The 13,709-nt window shown below is 35.6% G+C and overlaps 1 protein-coding gene across 5 annotated transcripts in view; it reads left to right on the top strand.

Annotated features, from left to right (window-relative positions):
• The window catches only part of DMXL2 (Dmx like 2), a 147,855-nt gene that overhangs the window by 22,445 nt on the left and 111,701 nt on the right, over positions 1-13,709 (top strand). For all 5 annotated transcript variants that reach the window (XM_032417893.1, XM_032417892.1, XM_032417895.1 and 2 more), the window contains exon 2: positions 10,802-10,927. In XM_032417893.1, coding sequence (XP_032273784.1) covers positions 10,802-10,927 — 126 coding nt within the window. The remainder of the gene's footprint in view (positions 1-10,801; positions 10,928-13,709) is intronic.

Below are 13,709 nucleotides of genomic sequence, written 5' to 3'. Positions count from 1 at the left end.
ACATCCTGTCAGCTGTGAGTAAGGGAAGGAGTTACAACATAAAGACCATTTAGCTGGGCCTCTATGCAGAATAGTGCACACTGGATTATTTAATCTTTTCATCAGGACTTTTTGATGCAAATTTGTGCACAGAATTTCAGCTTAAAAGTTGAAAGGAGGGGTCTCAGAAGTGATTTAGTCACCATCTTTCATTTGACTGATGAAGGAAATGTCTATAGAGATTGTTACAGTCAGTATTAGCACCTCTGGATTCTCAGGAATATATTCTTTCCACCATATTGACAGTATTGAGAGTTTAATTATAATTTAATAGTTTAATCATATCATTTGGGAAATATTTTTTGGAACACCGTCAGGACCATCTCCCTCAAAATATCAGTATTTAGGTTAAATGAATGTCTGGAAATTTGCAGTAGTTACAAAACAAGTGGAAGTTGTCAAATATTACATATTAATATTGGTACATATTACTTAATGTACTATAAACTTTAAAATTCTTCTTTTTCCCCAGTGCAGAAAAGCAGTTTTATTAAAGCACGGGGACAGAACCCGTGGGCAGAAAGAGCTGCTGACTTTAAAATTCTTTAATGTAAAATGTATTAACCAATTAAGGAACAAAATATTGAGTCACTTATTTTCTGTATTTCTCATAATTTAATGTCAAAAAATTATCCTATTTCTTTAAAAGTAGCCATTTAAAAAAGTAGTCTTTTACTTCATTATTCTTTATGAAGCAAATTGCTATATATTCCAAGCTTTAGAAAACAAATCTGAAGCTGAAAGGTGGCTCCAGGTTTTTTATACATGTTGGCCAGTCCGTGAGACTTACTTTTGCCAATACTGCTGTGATTTCCTTTGGAAACTTTTGGTAAGTCATACTTTGAATGGTTTATTCTTAGCACTGACATATTTAGAAGAGATGATTTTTGATTTCTACTTCCAGACCTACTTTTTAGTGAAAATGCGTGCAAGCTGGAGATAGAGCTGATTTTGTAATAGTTAATTAGAGCAAAGTAATTAATTATTGCATATTTCTCTTTACAAGGTCTCATTTGCTTTTCAGATTATTTACTAGCATCAGTAAATTTTAAAAAACCAATGTTTTCTTTATTTAGGGTTATAGAAATAGGCTTAGTTTGTACTACAGGTAGGTTTGTTTCTCGTTAGCTTCATATTTAGAAGTTTGTTATATAGCTCCATCTATTTTGTCAGTAAATTGTCAAAATTGGCTACCTTCTGACTAATACTTAAGATCGTTCTTTTTTCAATTTAAAGTTTTAATTAAAGAAGATTTTACTTTCAGATCTGTTGCTGCTTTGGAGTTAGGAAGAAATTAAAACAAGAATTATTTTGTCTCTTATTTAATCACAAGCACTTGTAATATTTCTTTTTTTTCACTCTTAATATTTAATTTCTTAAATTTTCTTCTATTTTTTCAGCCATGGGTTTTTGTTTTTTATATATTATTAAGTTTTATGTTTCATTTAGTATACCTACTACTTGCAGCTTGCCTTTTTTTTTTACTACTATAAGTAGTCTGTTAATTTTGCATTTCCTGATGTGAGTTGTTTCTAAAAGGAACAATAAATCCCCTTTGGTTACCACACATGTAGTAATACTATTTCTGACCTGTCTCTTGACCTAGGGTAATTTTTTTGCTCTAAGCTTTTTGCATACTATTTAGTTTCCTTCTCATTTATTTATTCTGCTCAGTCAGCATTCTTTTTTTTTTTTTTTTTCCTTCTCATTCAGCATTCTTGAGTGGACTTTAGGCTGTTAGGATGATTGAATCATATTAGGAAAGTCTTTTCCTAGTCATGTGGAAAAGAGAGCTGTTTGTTCAAATACTACCCTCTCCCCTTTTCTAACTGTAGTATGGACTTCTGTTGGCAGAAGGATTACCTCTTTTGGGGGATAGTGGTGGACAGTAGCTGATAATGGTTAAGGCTTTGATTTTAGGTATAGAAGCCTGTAGAAAAACAAATGAGGCTCATCAAATATATTGCTGATAAGTACTGTTATTTTGTAGACTTTAATTTCATTTTGAAAAATCTCAGTAAGTTTGTATATTTTTTATATGTAAATGTATAGTTTCCTGGTAATCCATAAATTGGGCTTTTAAAATAGTCCATGGCCTATTGTGATCTATTTATAAAACTTTTCAAATTGGAATTGTGTATTATATAAATACACTATTTCAATGAAAAAATAATGATTTGTCCTTTGCCTAATATATTTTTAGTTCAGGCATTTCATTTTTTTTTTTTTTTAACTTATTAGCCATATATGACAAAGGGTGAGTTTCCTTTATCTATAAAGAGCTCTTATAAATCATTCAGAGCAAAATACTAAAGACTCAGTTAAAAAATGGACCAATATACTCAAGAATTTAAAAATAGAGCTACCCTATGACCCACTAATTGCAGTACTAGGTATTTACCCCAAAGATGCAAATGTAGTGATCTGAAGGGGCACCAGCACCCCAATGTTTATAGCAGCAATGTCCATAATAGCGAGCTGTGGAAAGGGCCCAGATATCCATTGACAGATAAATTGATAAAGAAGATGTGGTATAGGGCGCCTGGGTGGCTCAGTTGGTTAAGCGACTGCCTTAGGCTCAGGTCATGATCCCGGAGTCCTGGGATCGAGTCCCACATCGGGCTCCCGGCTCAGTGGGGAGCCTGCTTCTCCCTCTGACCCTCTCCCCTCTCATGCTGTTTCTCTCACTCTCTCTCTCTCTCTCTCTCTCAAGTAAATAAATAAATAAAATCTTTAAAAAAAAAAAAAGATGTGGTATACACACACAAACACACGAAGATGTGTATATATATATATATACATCATGCATGTATATGGTGTGTATGTGTATATATATGTGTGTGTGTGTCAAATGGAATGTGTGTATACACACACACACAAGATGTGGTATACACACACACAATGGAATATTGTTCAGCCATCAAAAAAAGGATGAAATCTTACCATTTACATTGATGTGGATGAACTGGAGGGTATTATGCTGAGTGAAATAAGTCAATCAGAGAAAGACAATTATATATGGTTTCACTCATGTGAAATATAAGAAACAGCACAGAGGATCATAGGGGAAGGGAGGGAAAACTTAATGGGAAGAAATCAGAGACAGAGACAAATCACAAGAGACTCAACTATAGAAAACAAACTGAGGGTTGCTGGAGGGAAGGTGGGTGGGGGATCGGGTAACGGGTGATGGGCATTAAGGAGGGCATGTGATTTGATGAGCACTTGGTGTTATATGCAACTGATGAATAACTGAATTTACATCTGAAACTAATGATGTACTATATGTTGGCTAATTGAATTTAAGTTTAAAAAATGGACCAATAACAGGAATAGTCAGTTTTCAGAGAATGAAATATAAGTGGTTGATAAATATATGAAAAGATGCTTAACTTTCTTCCTAATAAAAATACAAATAAAACAACAGGGAGATGGCAGGTTTTGTTGTATTGGAAAGATAAAAACATTTGATAATTATCAGAGTTAGGAAGTGGAGAAACAGGTACTTTTCTACATATGGGGAATATAATCTTTTTGGAGGGCAATTTGGAGTAGTTACTGATTTTAATCACTCACCCAGCAAATTATGTCTTAGAATTTATCCTTTGGGTATACTCGCACACATATGTGTAATATCATAAATCGGTGTTCACTGAAAGTGAAAGATAGTGAAAGACTGGAGACAACCTAGATTAATTATGACAAAGCCACAAATGGAAGATTCTGCAACTATTAAAAAGAATGAGATCATTCTGTGCTACTAAGGAAAGTTCAAGATAAATTGTTAAGTGGAAAACAAGTTGCAGAATTGTGTATAGTATAATCCCTTTATGTAAAAAAAATGTTTATACATAGCTACACTTAATGTTCACTAAACATTTCAGGAAGGGCTCATAGGTAACTGTGAAATGATTGCTCCTTGGGAATGAGGAGGAGTGGTCAAGGGTAAGGTGAACTAATTTTCCTATTTGGTTTTTAAATTAGCAGATGTTGCTTTTTCTGTAAGAAAATAAAATCTTGTTGAAAATATTAAAATTAAACATTTAAAATGGTTTATTTAACTTGTAGGTGGCTTTTATGGATAACTGATATATGAAAATTCTGGCTTAATAAGGGACCCATTCAAAAAGGAAATCTGTTTGTTTTAGAAGTTAATTTTTTTAAAGTAATCTTTAAGAGCAACATGGGGCTTGAACTCATGACCCCAAGATCAAGAGTCATACGTTCCACTGACTGAGCCAGCCAGGCACCCCTAGAAGTTAATTTTTAATTCTGAGGAGCATAAGCAGTTAGGTGTTTAATTACATGACTAAAATGAAGAGGGAAAGGATGTTTTCTTGGGAAATTTTTGTTAACCTGTGCTTCATTTTCTTTTTTTTAAAGATTTTATTTATTTATTTGAGAGAGAGAGACAGAGCATGAGCTGGGGGAGAGGGAGTGGGAGAAGCAGGCTCCCTGCTGAGCAGGGAGTCTGATGTGGGGCTCGATCCCAGGACTCTGAGATCATGACCTGAGCCGAAGGCAGACGCTTAACCGACTGAGTCACCCAGGCGCCCCTGTGCTTCATTTTCTTGATTGTAAGATTTTTCATAGGTCAAGACTGGCCTCTTAAGACTCTTTCTGTAGATAACTTGGTACAACCAAGTGACCATCAAAGCCAGACAACCCTGTCTTCTTTAGATTTTTGTTTGTTATAGAGCAAAGATGCCAGCAGCAATGAAGAATTTAAATGAATTTATGTAATCAGTCAACCAATAAGAAGAACAGAAATTTGAACAATAGAAAACAAAGTGAAAGGTGATGGTCATTAGCGAAGTGGGTAAAACAGTGTAAAGAGACCTTAATTTTCCTCCCAGCCATGTATTTACCTTGCTACTTAAGACTTTGATTAAATCCTATGAACTTCAATTTCCTCATATTAAAGTGGGATTAATAGCTAACTTCTAGGATTACTGCAGTCTTGAAAAAGAGACTAGGAATGTAGAATGCATAGTATAATATCTGTTACCCAGTAGGCTTTCAATAAATGGTACCTCTTAAAATTCTTGTTAATTATTATTTTTTTTAACTCTTAATAACATGTGCCCTCATTTATAGAAGGGCGAATATACATGAGTCAAAATTCACTCTCAGGGAGAGGTGGGAATTTAACAGTAACACTCTCGGTAGAGTATTCTTGGTAAGACCACAACACCTTGTTAAATTAGATAAACCTCTCAACATGCCTAATACCTCTTTTTTTTTTTAATGTTTTATTTATTTATTCATGAGAGTCAGAGAGACAGAGAGAGAGAGGCAGAGGCAGAGGGAGAAGCGATGCGGGACTCGATCCCAGGACCCTGGGATCATGACCTGAGCTGAAGGCAGACGCTTAACCATCTGAGCCACCCAGGTGCCCGTGCTTAATACCTCTTAATTCACCATGCTTTTCTTCTTCTTTTAAATTTAGATATGTGTTAACTGTTGTCAGTGACCCCAAACTTTGACCCTGTAACCACCAGGATGTTAAAGCATCCAAGTATTCCACAGAAAATGCCAGTGTAATTCATCTATTTGTATTTTATATTCTCCTAGGAGAAGTCATGTTTGTGTAGGATTTTTTTTTAAAAAAGTATTTCTTTACACTTTATCTAAGACTTAAAGGAAATCTGAAAAATTAGAACAGTTTGTGGGATATAAGTATTAGTTTGCTTTTCTGAAAATAATGTAGTTAAGGCAATTATAGATAAAACTGAAGTTAGGACAATGATTGTGTTATGTCTATTGAGATACACACAATCACAAAGACATTAAACCCTCTGGAGAAGGCAGCAATATCTTTATTATGATAATGATAGTATTTTAATTCAGAGTATTTTATGACTTTAGAAGATGATATTTAATTTTTTTCCTCAAGTGAAATTTTGATAAGGTAAAAGAAGAGGGTGACTTTGTTTTTCAGGCTCAACTAATTGGCAAGGCTCCTCCAATGAAATTTTGGATATCACAACTAAAAAACAGAAAAGAATCTTGGTAATACCAAATACTCAAGTTTTTAGCTTCCATAGAATTATTGTGGGGTAGATAATATGACACACCATGCACTTTGTCTAAGGAAGAAGAGATTCTTTTAGACAAACTAATGAGATCTGTGAATTCAGGAAAATAGGCACATTCACATGACTTTAAATGTAATTTCCAGGAGTTCAGAGACCTTCTGAGACCATCTATGATTTCCACCCATTAGACTCCAGGTTGAAAACTCTTAGTTTCAATGCTCAAAGCACAGACTGTTTTTCTCTTTCCTAAAAGGATGGATTTATTGTCCAAAACTAAGGTTAAAACAGGTGAAGATGAATATATTTGAAGCATGTCTTTGACATGAGGGCCTGTGCTACAGAATAATCTCTTGTTATGACTTATTGTCAGCTGGTTATTCTTTATCATAAGGACAGTTCAGTCCTTCCATAAAAGAAATCCTCCCACATGAATGGATGGAAAGTGTGTTTTTCCAAGATGCTTTCTCTTTTCATAGGCCTTATCGATGTGTTGGGGCCAAACCATATCCTTGACTTTGAGATGAAATATTTTATAGGTCAGTACCGTTGGAAGTGCAGGACGCTGGTATGCGGTGCTTTGGCACGGGAGTGGTTCTGCCAAGAGCCCAAGGGAAGAAGAACCTGGTTAAGGGATTCCATTTCCTGCAGAAAAGGCTTGCTGCCCCCTTTTCTGCTTTCCGGTAGTGATCCTGTGGCTTATCTCCCACATGTGGAGTAGTTTATACTCTGCTAAATCAATGATACTTCATTTACTTAGTACAAAGGAGCCCACTTCATATTCCCTGGGTTCATTTTGGTATTTGTGTGTAGTCTCAGTGGTACCTTCTTTTCCTCCTGCACTATAAATTCTTCCTCTGGTAAGACTGAATTCTGAAAAAGAAGAATGGAAACAAAATTGCTTTTGACCTAAAATTGAGAGACTGGGAATCTCTTGAATAATTACAGCTTTTGTATAAACCTCTTAGCAGTTGGGTTTTACTGAGTACTTACTCTGTGCTAGGTGCTGTGGTAAATACTTGGGATTACAAAGATGAACATGGGCCTTCTAGCTCTAAGAGTAGAGGTGGGTGAGGTAGTGGGAAAGAGCAGGAGCTTTATTCCTAGCAAATGAACCTTCACTCTATGAACTTGGGCAAACTACTTACCCTTTCTGGGCTTCAGTTTCTCCATCTAGAAAAGGTGGCCTGTGAAGATACAGTGTTCATAAAGACCTAGCTGATGGCCTTATTATAGTAAATATTCAGTAAATGGTGAATTATTAAGGAGGGCTTTGGTAGATTCCCTTCTGGTAGGTCTTTTAAATCCATGATACTGTTAGGCTGGAAAATCAGCCAAAATCTGTCTTTCCTTGTGTAGCTGCTGTTGTAAATTTGGCCAGATTATTAGCAATGAGGTTATGTCATCTGTCTGAACTCCAAGTTCTTTGACTAGGTTTCCAGGTACTGAGACTTCTGGAGGCAGAAATTAGGAAGATTTGGATCATGTATTTGTTATACATATATTTATTGAAGACTGCTTATGCTAGGTGCTGGGAGTGCAGTGGTAAACAGGACGTGGTTGCTTGCTTTGATGGATATTTTAGTGTGGTGGGAACTTGACAGATATTAAACACGTGTTTATATAAATCATTAAAAAATCTTGTGAGCCTTCAGTTATAGAATGCATGTGATTCAATCTTCACTGATTATGAGGCCCCTGTTTTTCCCTGCTTTAGACTCTTTAGATAAAAAGTAATAATAGTCTTCCTCTGTACTTTTGCAAGATATTTGTGTGCAACAGTTTAGGGGATTCTGTTCTAGCCGTGACCATGGATATTGTATAAAATTGTAGGCATTGCCTAGTTGTGGATCCAGGAATCCAGGACCAGACACATTTGTTCCATTTTGATGGGAATGACTAGTTTGATGAGGAATTCGGGACCATGTTAGACTAATGGCCTCTCAGCTTTTAGTAGCTACATAGTGTTGCAGTGTATGGATATTCAGTAATTTATTTAACCTCCCCTACTGATGGGCAGTATGATTATCTTCAGTTTTTGCTGCTGTAAGTAAGTAAATTTTATGCTTATAGGGTAAAAGAAAGACTTGTTTGATCTAAGGGTATATTGTATTTAAAATTTTGGTAGATATTGTCAAATTCTTTTATCCATGAAGATTGTGATTTAATAAGTCTGGGGTGGGACTGAGCAATTTGTATGTTTAATAGGTTCCTTAGGTGATTTTGATGCAGCCAGGTTTGAGAACTATTGCAGGATCAGAAGAGCGGCAAGATTCCCTACAGCTAAGGAATATGGTGCATGTCCTTTGGAAAAGATCTGGCAATTGTGAATATTTAGGAAAGAGTAAACATCCTTTTTGGTGATTGAGCAGTAAAAGCCTATCTATCTTTAGTAGCAGTTGCTAGGAATGACCCATCTTTAGAGAAGCAGGTATACCTGGAATATTTTAGGTGTCTTTGATGTACAATGTAGGGAAAAATAGCCTAAGAATTTTAAGGACTGGAGTTTGAACATCTTCTGTTTACTAACTATATAATCTTGGGCAAATTAATGAACTTTATTCTTTATACAATGATAATGATAATATCTTCCTTTAATTTGTTGGAAAGATTAAAGGGGGGAGTGATACAACATTTATTGATTACCGTCTGTCTTCTGCTGGTATTTTGTGGATATCTCTGTCTTGGCAGTTTGTCATTTAGTTGTGACTGGTGATTCACTTGGTTATCTTCCCATTACACTCTCTGGAACCACATCTTGTGTCTGTGTATTCCCAGTCCCTAGCACAGGCTTGGGACATCATGCCCCGTTTTTTGTTTGTCTTGTTTTTCTTAAATGAATGATGTGTGCTAAGCACTATGCAAATAGATTTTCTACTTTAATTTTCATAATCGTCCTAAGATGTTAATATTATTTCTTCCATCTTACCACAAGGAAATTCTCAGACAGCTTGAGTAACTTATCACTTAGTATGGCAGAACCCAAATTGAAAATCCTGCATACATGATTTCAAACTAAAGTTTATGCTGTTTTCATCAGTTTACTTTGCTGTGGTAATACTATAAAGCACTTTGGAAATTTTGAAATATTGTTCAAAGGTAGGGTTATTTTTGTCATTTTAATATATTTTTTCTATTGAGGTATAATTGACATATAACATTATGTTAGTTTCAGGTGTACAACATAATGATTTGATATTTGTATACCTTGCAAAATGATCACCACAGTAAGTCCAGTTAACATCTGTCACCATACATAGTTACAGAATTTTTCCTTTTTTTATGATGATTAATAAAATTTTAACAATTAGGGTGATACAAACATTTCTTTTGCCTACACTCATTCAGTTTAGCTTTCTTGAATGCATGGTATAGCAAATCTGCCTTGTCTGAAGAATATAAATAGTTATTTCCTCCCATAAGTGATTTTTTCCATATTTCCCTTGCTTAAAATTCTGTCTTTGTTTTTCTTTTGGTGAACTTCCTCGAATTTATAAATACATGAGTTGAAGATGGTTGATAGCAGTTACAGGGGGATTTTGGCAACGTTGGAAGTTTTAGTAACCACTAGAAGTAGTGTTTGTCATCCTACCTGCTCTTTATCTTCATTTCCCTTTTTCATTAGCAGCCATATGTGGACCTCTTCAGAGGTTATGTCTTCACATGTCAGCCCTGGCTGTTGGATGTCTGTGTTTTGTAGGACAGGACTGTATGGCTTAAAGTTGTAGAGATAGTGGAATAAATTATTTTTAAATTATTTTTTTGGCATATATACATACATGTATATATATGTAGCTTTTAATGGAGCTTTTTCATCTGGGAATTAGATTGTTAGGTTGTTTGGAATATTTAGTCATAAGTTGAGTTCCAGAGAAGAAGGAAAAGTGTCCTCACTCTCTGCCCCTTATGTCTTCATAAAATTCACAAAGTTGCAAAACAGGAATAGCATACATCAAGAAGTGTGGCAATAGAAAGAAACATTTGGTTTTACTCTGAGCAAGGGAATTTTCCAGGAACTTAATTTTGTGTTTCATTTTGCAGACTGTATAGTTGTTAACATTTTATATAAATCAGTTTATTTTAAAATTAAATTAGATTTATTTTAATTAATTTTTTCGTGTGTGAGGCCACTTTGGGTTGTTGTCCTCTCCCTCACACCTCATAAGGTTGAGGGGAAGGGGCAGGCAGGCTGTTACTCACTGTTAGGCAGTTGGTGCATGTAATTCTGCCTTGGGGGTTCATGTCTATTTCACTAGCTCTTTAAGCCATGTGGATTTGTGTTGGAAAACGCGTCAGATTTCTTTCTTGATCTTTCTCAAGCCTGGTTAGAACCTTGGGAACACAATTGCAGCCTTCACGGCCTTATTACCTTCAGATGAAGGTTTTATTCTTTAGGGTTTACTAAGCTGAGCTTTGGAGGGAACCTCTGAACAGAAAGATTTATGACCTGCAGGGACAGAGGCTGTAGTGTTTAAGAACTAGAAGAATCTTTTCTTGTACTAGTTGTTGAAAGATAACGCATGGGGTGTCATCATCCATTTTTTTTTTTTAATGTGAATTTTGCTTATTTATTTTTCATGTGACTTTTAATGTCTTATTTGGAAATTGATATCAATATTTTTACATTAACTATTTTTGTAAAATGTGTCAAAGTATTGTGGCAACAAGATCTAAGGTATAATTCACAAGTTTTGTATCTTACATACTGCAAAACTTTTCTCTTTTAGGCGTATGGATCAGGCTGTGATATTGTTATTTTGGCAAGTGACTTTGAATGTGTGCAGATCATTCCTGGTGCTAAGCATGGAAACATCCAAGTCAGCTGTGTGGAGTGTTCTAACCAACATGGAAGAGTAAGGGATTTAATTACCTTATTAACTGTCATCTTTTAATGTATTCTTATTCTTTTATACAAGGGTTGCCTACAATTTCTTACTAATATACCTTGCCTAGATGGTTATTGATAGGAGTGGATAAAGTGATAGGATGTCTACAAATTGTAAGGAGCCATTAAGCTGATAATGTGATAATTATTCTACCCATGTATACAGTCTTTTTTTTTTTTTTAAAGATTTTATTTATTTATTTTGACAGAGAGAGGGAACACAAGCAGGGGGAGTGGGAGAGGGAGAAGCAGGCTTCCTGCTGAGCAGGGAGCCCGATGTGGGACTCTATCCCAGGACCCTGGGATCATGACCGGAGCCGAAGGCAGACGCTTAACGACTGAGCCACCCAGGCGCTCCCTACCCATGTATACAGTCTTGAAAGATCTGTAGGCCTCACAATCCTGTGCATACTGATATTCTACCAGTTGATAATTCTAGCAACAATAGTAGGGAAGTAAACTTTTATCTTCTCTGCATAGCATCCCTTATATTACCCAATTTATAATAGCATCAATTTTTTATCAAGAAATTTAGCAAGTTGTTAGTGTCTAATATAATATTTGTCATATAACAGCTGCTTTGTATTACTTTGTAAAGCTGTTAATGAATGTTTGTTGAGTGAAGAATCTTAAGGTTCATTCATTCAGACTTTCAAACAGAAGGTTTATTTTGAAATAGTTTGCATTTCATCTTATGTACCTCTCCCCCCAAATATACATCAAATGTAATATATATCAAATTTTGGTTATATGGGGCGGGGGCGCCTGGGTGGCTCAGTTGGTTAAGCGGCTGCCTTCGGCTCGGGTCATGATCCTGCGGTCCTGGGATCGAGCCCCGTGTCCGGCTCCCTGCTCAGCGGAGAGCCTGCTTCTCCCTCTCCCTCTGCCTGCCACTCTGCCTACTTGTGCTCTCTATCTCTCTGTCAAATAGATAAGTAAAATCTTTAAAAAAATTTTTTTTGGTTATATGTAAAGCAAATATAGCATATTCTCTGTATACTCTAGCAGTTCAGTAAGGCCAGTGTTATGTAGAAAGTTAAATGTCTGTACAATATAAAAGTGAACTTTTCTTGTAATAATTGTAATAATTTAGTCTTAGTGTTCTAGAAATTGTTCTTTACTGAGAAGTAACAAATTTTATCAAGGGTATGTTAAAACAGAATTTTCATGGTGATAAATAGTAACGTTGCAAATTTATGCCAAATAATAAATTAGTATTATACTATTTTTTAGTGTCCCAGCTGCTTGTATCAAGCTTTAGTATTTGTGTAAATGTGGCATGATATGATAGTCTAGTGATATCATTGACCTAGTATTGAAACACTGAATTTCCTGGTGTTTTTTAATACTTATTTCTTGCTTTTCTGATTTTTTTTTTACCAGTTTTCCCCCCCCTAAGCATTGCTTATTGTTTAGAAAACACTGAGTGCCAGATTTCTTTCATTAATTTTTCATTACTCATCTCCCTAAGCCAAATAGGGTATCTTTAAACCTGCTTAGAATTGTATGATAGTTGTCAGAGATGAGTTTGAATAAATTATTTATGTGCTGGTGACAATCACAGTAATCTGGGAGCAAAGTTTCTTTTCATATATAAGTCCTTGGTGTTCATAACCATGTTTCCACTTCTCCTTACTTACCGGGTTGAAAATAAAGAAGGCAAAACTGACACCTTTGATTTATTGTCTTCTCTTGCCATCTTCTTTTATTTCCTTTATTTCCAGTCCTTGTAGTGATAACTTTGCATTGATGACTTTATGTCAGGTAACTGTCATCATTCATTCATCAGTTGACATGTTGAATGTGGTCTTTTTTAGCACTTTTTGCCTAAGTGTTTCCCTCAGCTGGGCATTGTAAGTAGCTTCCTCCCTACAGTTGTGGATTAGAAGCTTTTTCTTGGAAAGAGTGTTAGATATTAAGTAACAGTTAAAATCACTTTTTGGTGTGAGAGAGCTCTGAAATGACAGTAGACCTTTTTGGGTGGCCTTAAAAGAACATCCATGTAAATTCGTTTCATAGGTTAACCTTTAGGTCCGGAAGTGTCAGCAGGGATGGTTTTTGGTCTGTTTCCTGTAGTTGATTCCCTCTTGACAAGAGGAGGATGAACTGGGAATTGGCTTTCAAGGAATTATTGTAAAGCAGGTTCTGGTAGCTTCCAGGAACAGGGATTTATGTCCCTTTTTATCAGGTATGTGACCTGGAATAAAGTCCTCCTGGCCCCCAAATCTGTAGCTTCAGTCCACTGTAGATGTCCACGTGAGCTCATTCTCTTCTCCTTGAGTCTGATTTCTTCTCCTTAGTCCATTTTCTCTGTTCCTCCTTCTAGATGGTTTTCCCCATTGGTATTTTTTTGTTTTATAGTATAATTAATGTCATTTTGTTTGATATATTTTGAATACCTGTTTAATACTTTTTTGATGTCTTTTTCTACTTCTCATGGTTTTTATATTATTTTCACTGGATTTTGAAATTTCTGACAGATGTACCATTGAAATGTATCATTGTTAATGAAGTTATTCCTATGTTAAATTTTTTTTTTTTTTTTAAGAGTTTATTTATTTATTCATGAGAGACAGAGAGAGAGAGAGAGAAGCAGGCTCCCAAGGAGCAGGGAGCCCGATGCGGGACTCGATCCCAGGACCCTGGGATCATGACCTGAGCCGAAGGCAGACGCTCAACTGTCTGAGCCACCCAGGCGCCCTAAAATCTTTTTTTTAAAAAGATTTTATTTATTGATTAGAGGGAGAGAG

Source organism: Phoca vitulina, unplaced genomic scaffold (genome assembly GCF_004348235.1).
Source record: "Phoca vitulina isolate PV1807 unplaced genomic scaffold, GSC_HSeal_1.0 scaffold20, whole genome shotgun sequence".
Lineage (NCBI taxonomy): Eukaryota > Metazoa > Chordata > Mammalia > Carnivora > Phocidae > Phoca > Phoca vitulina.
This window is presented reverse-complemented; position numbering and strand designations above follow the sequence as displayed.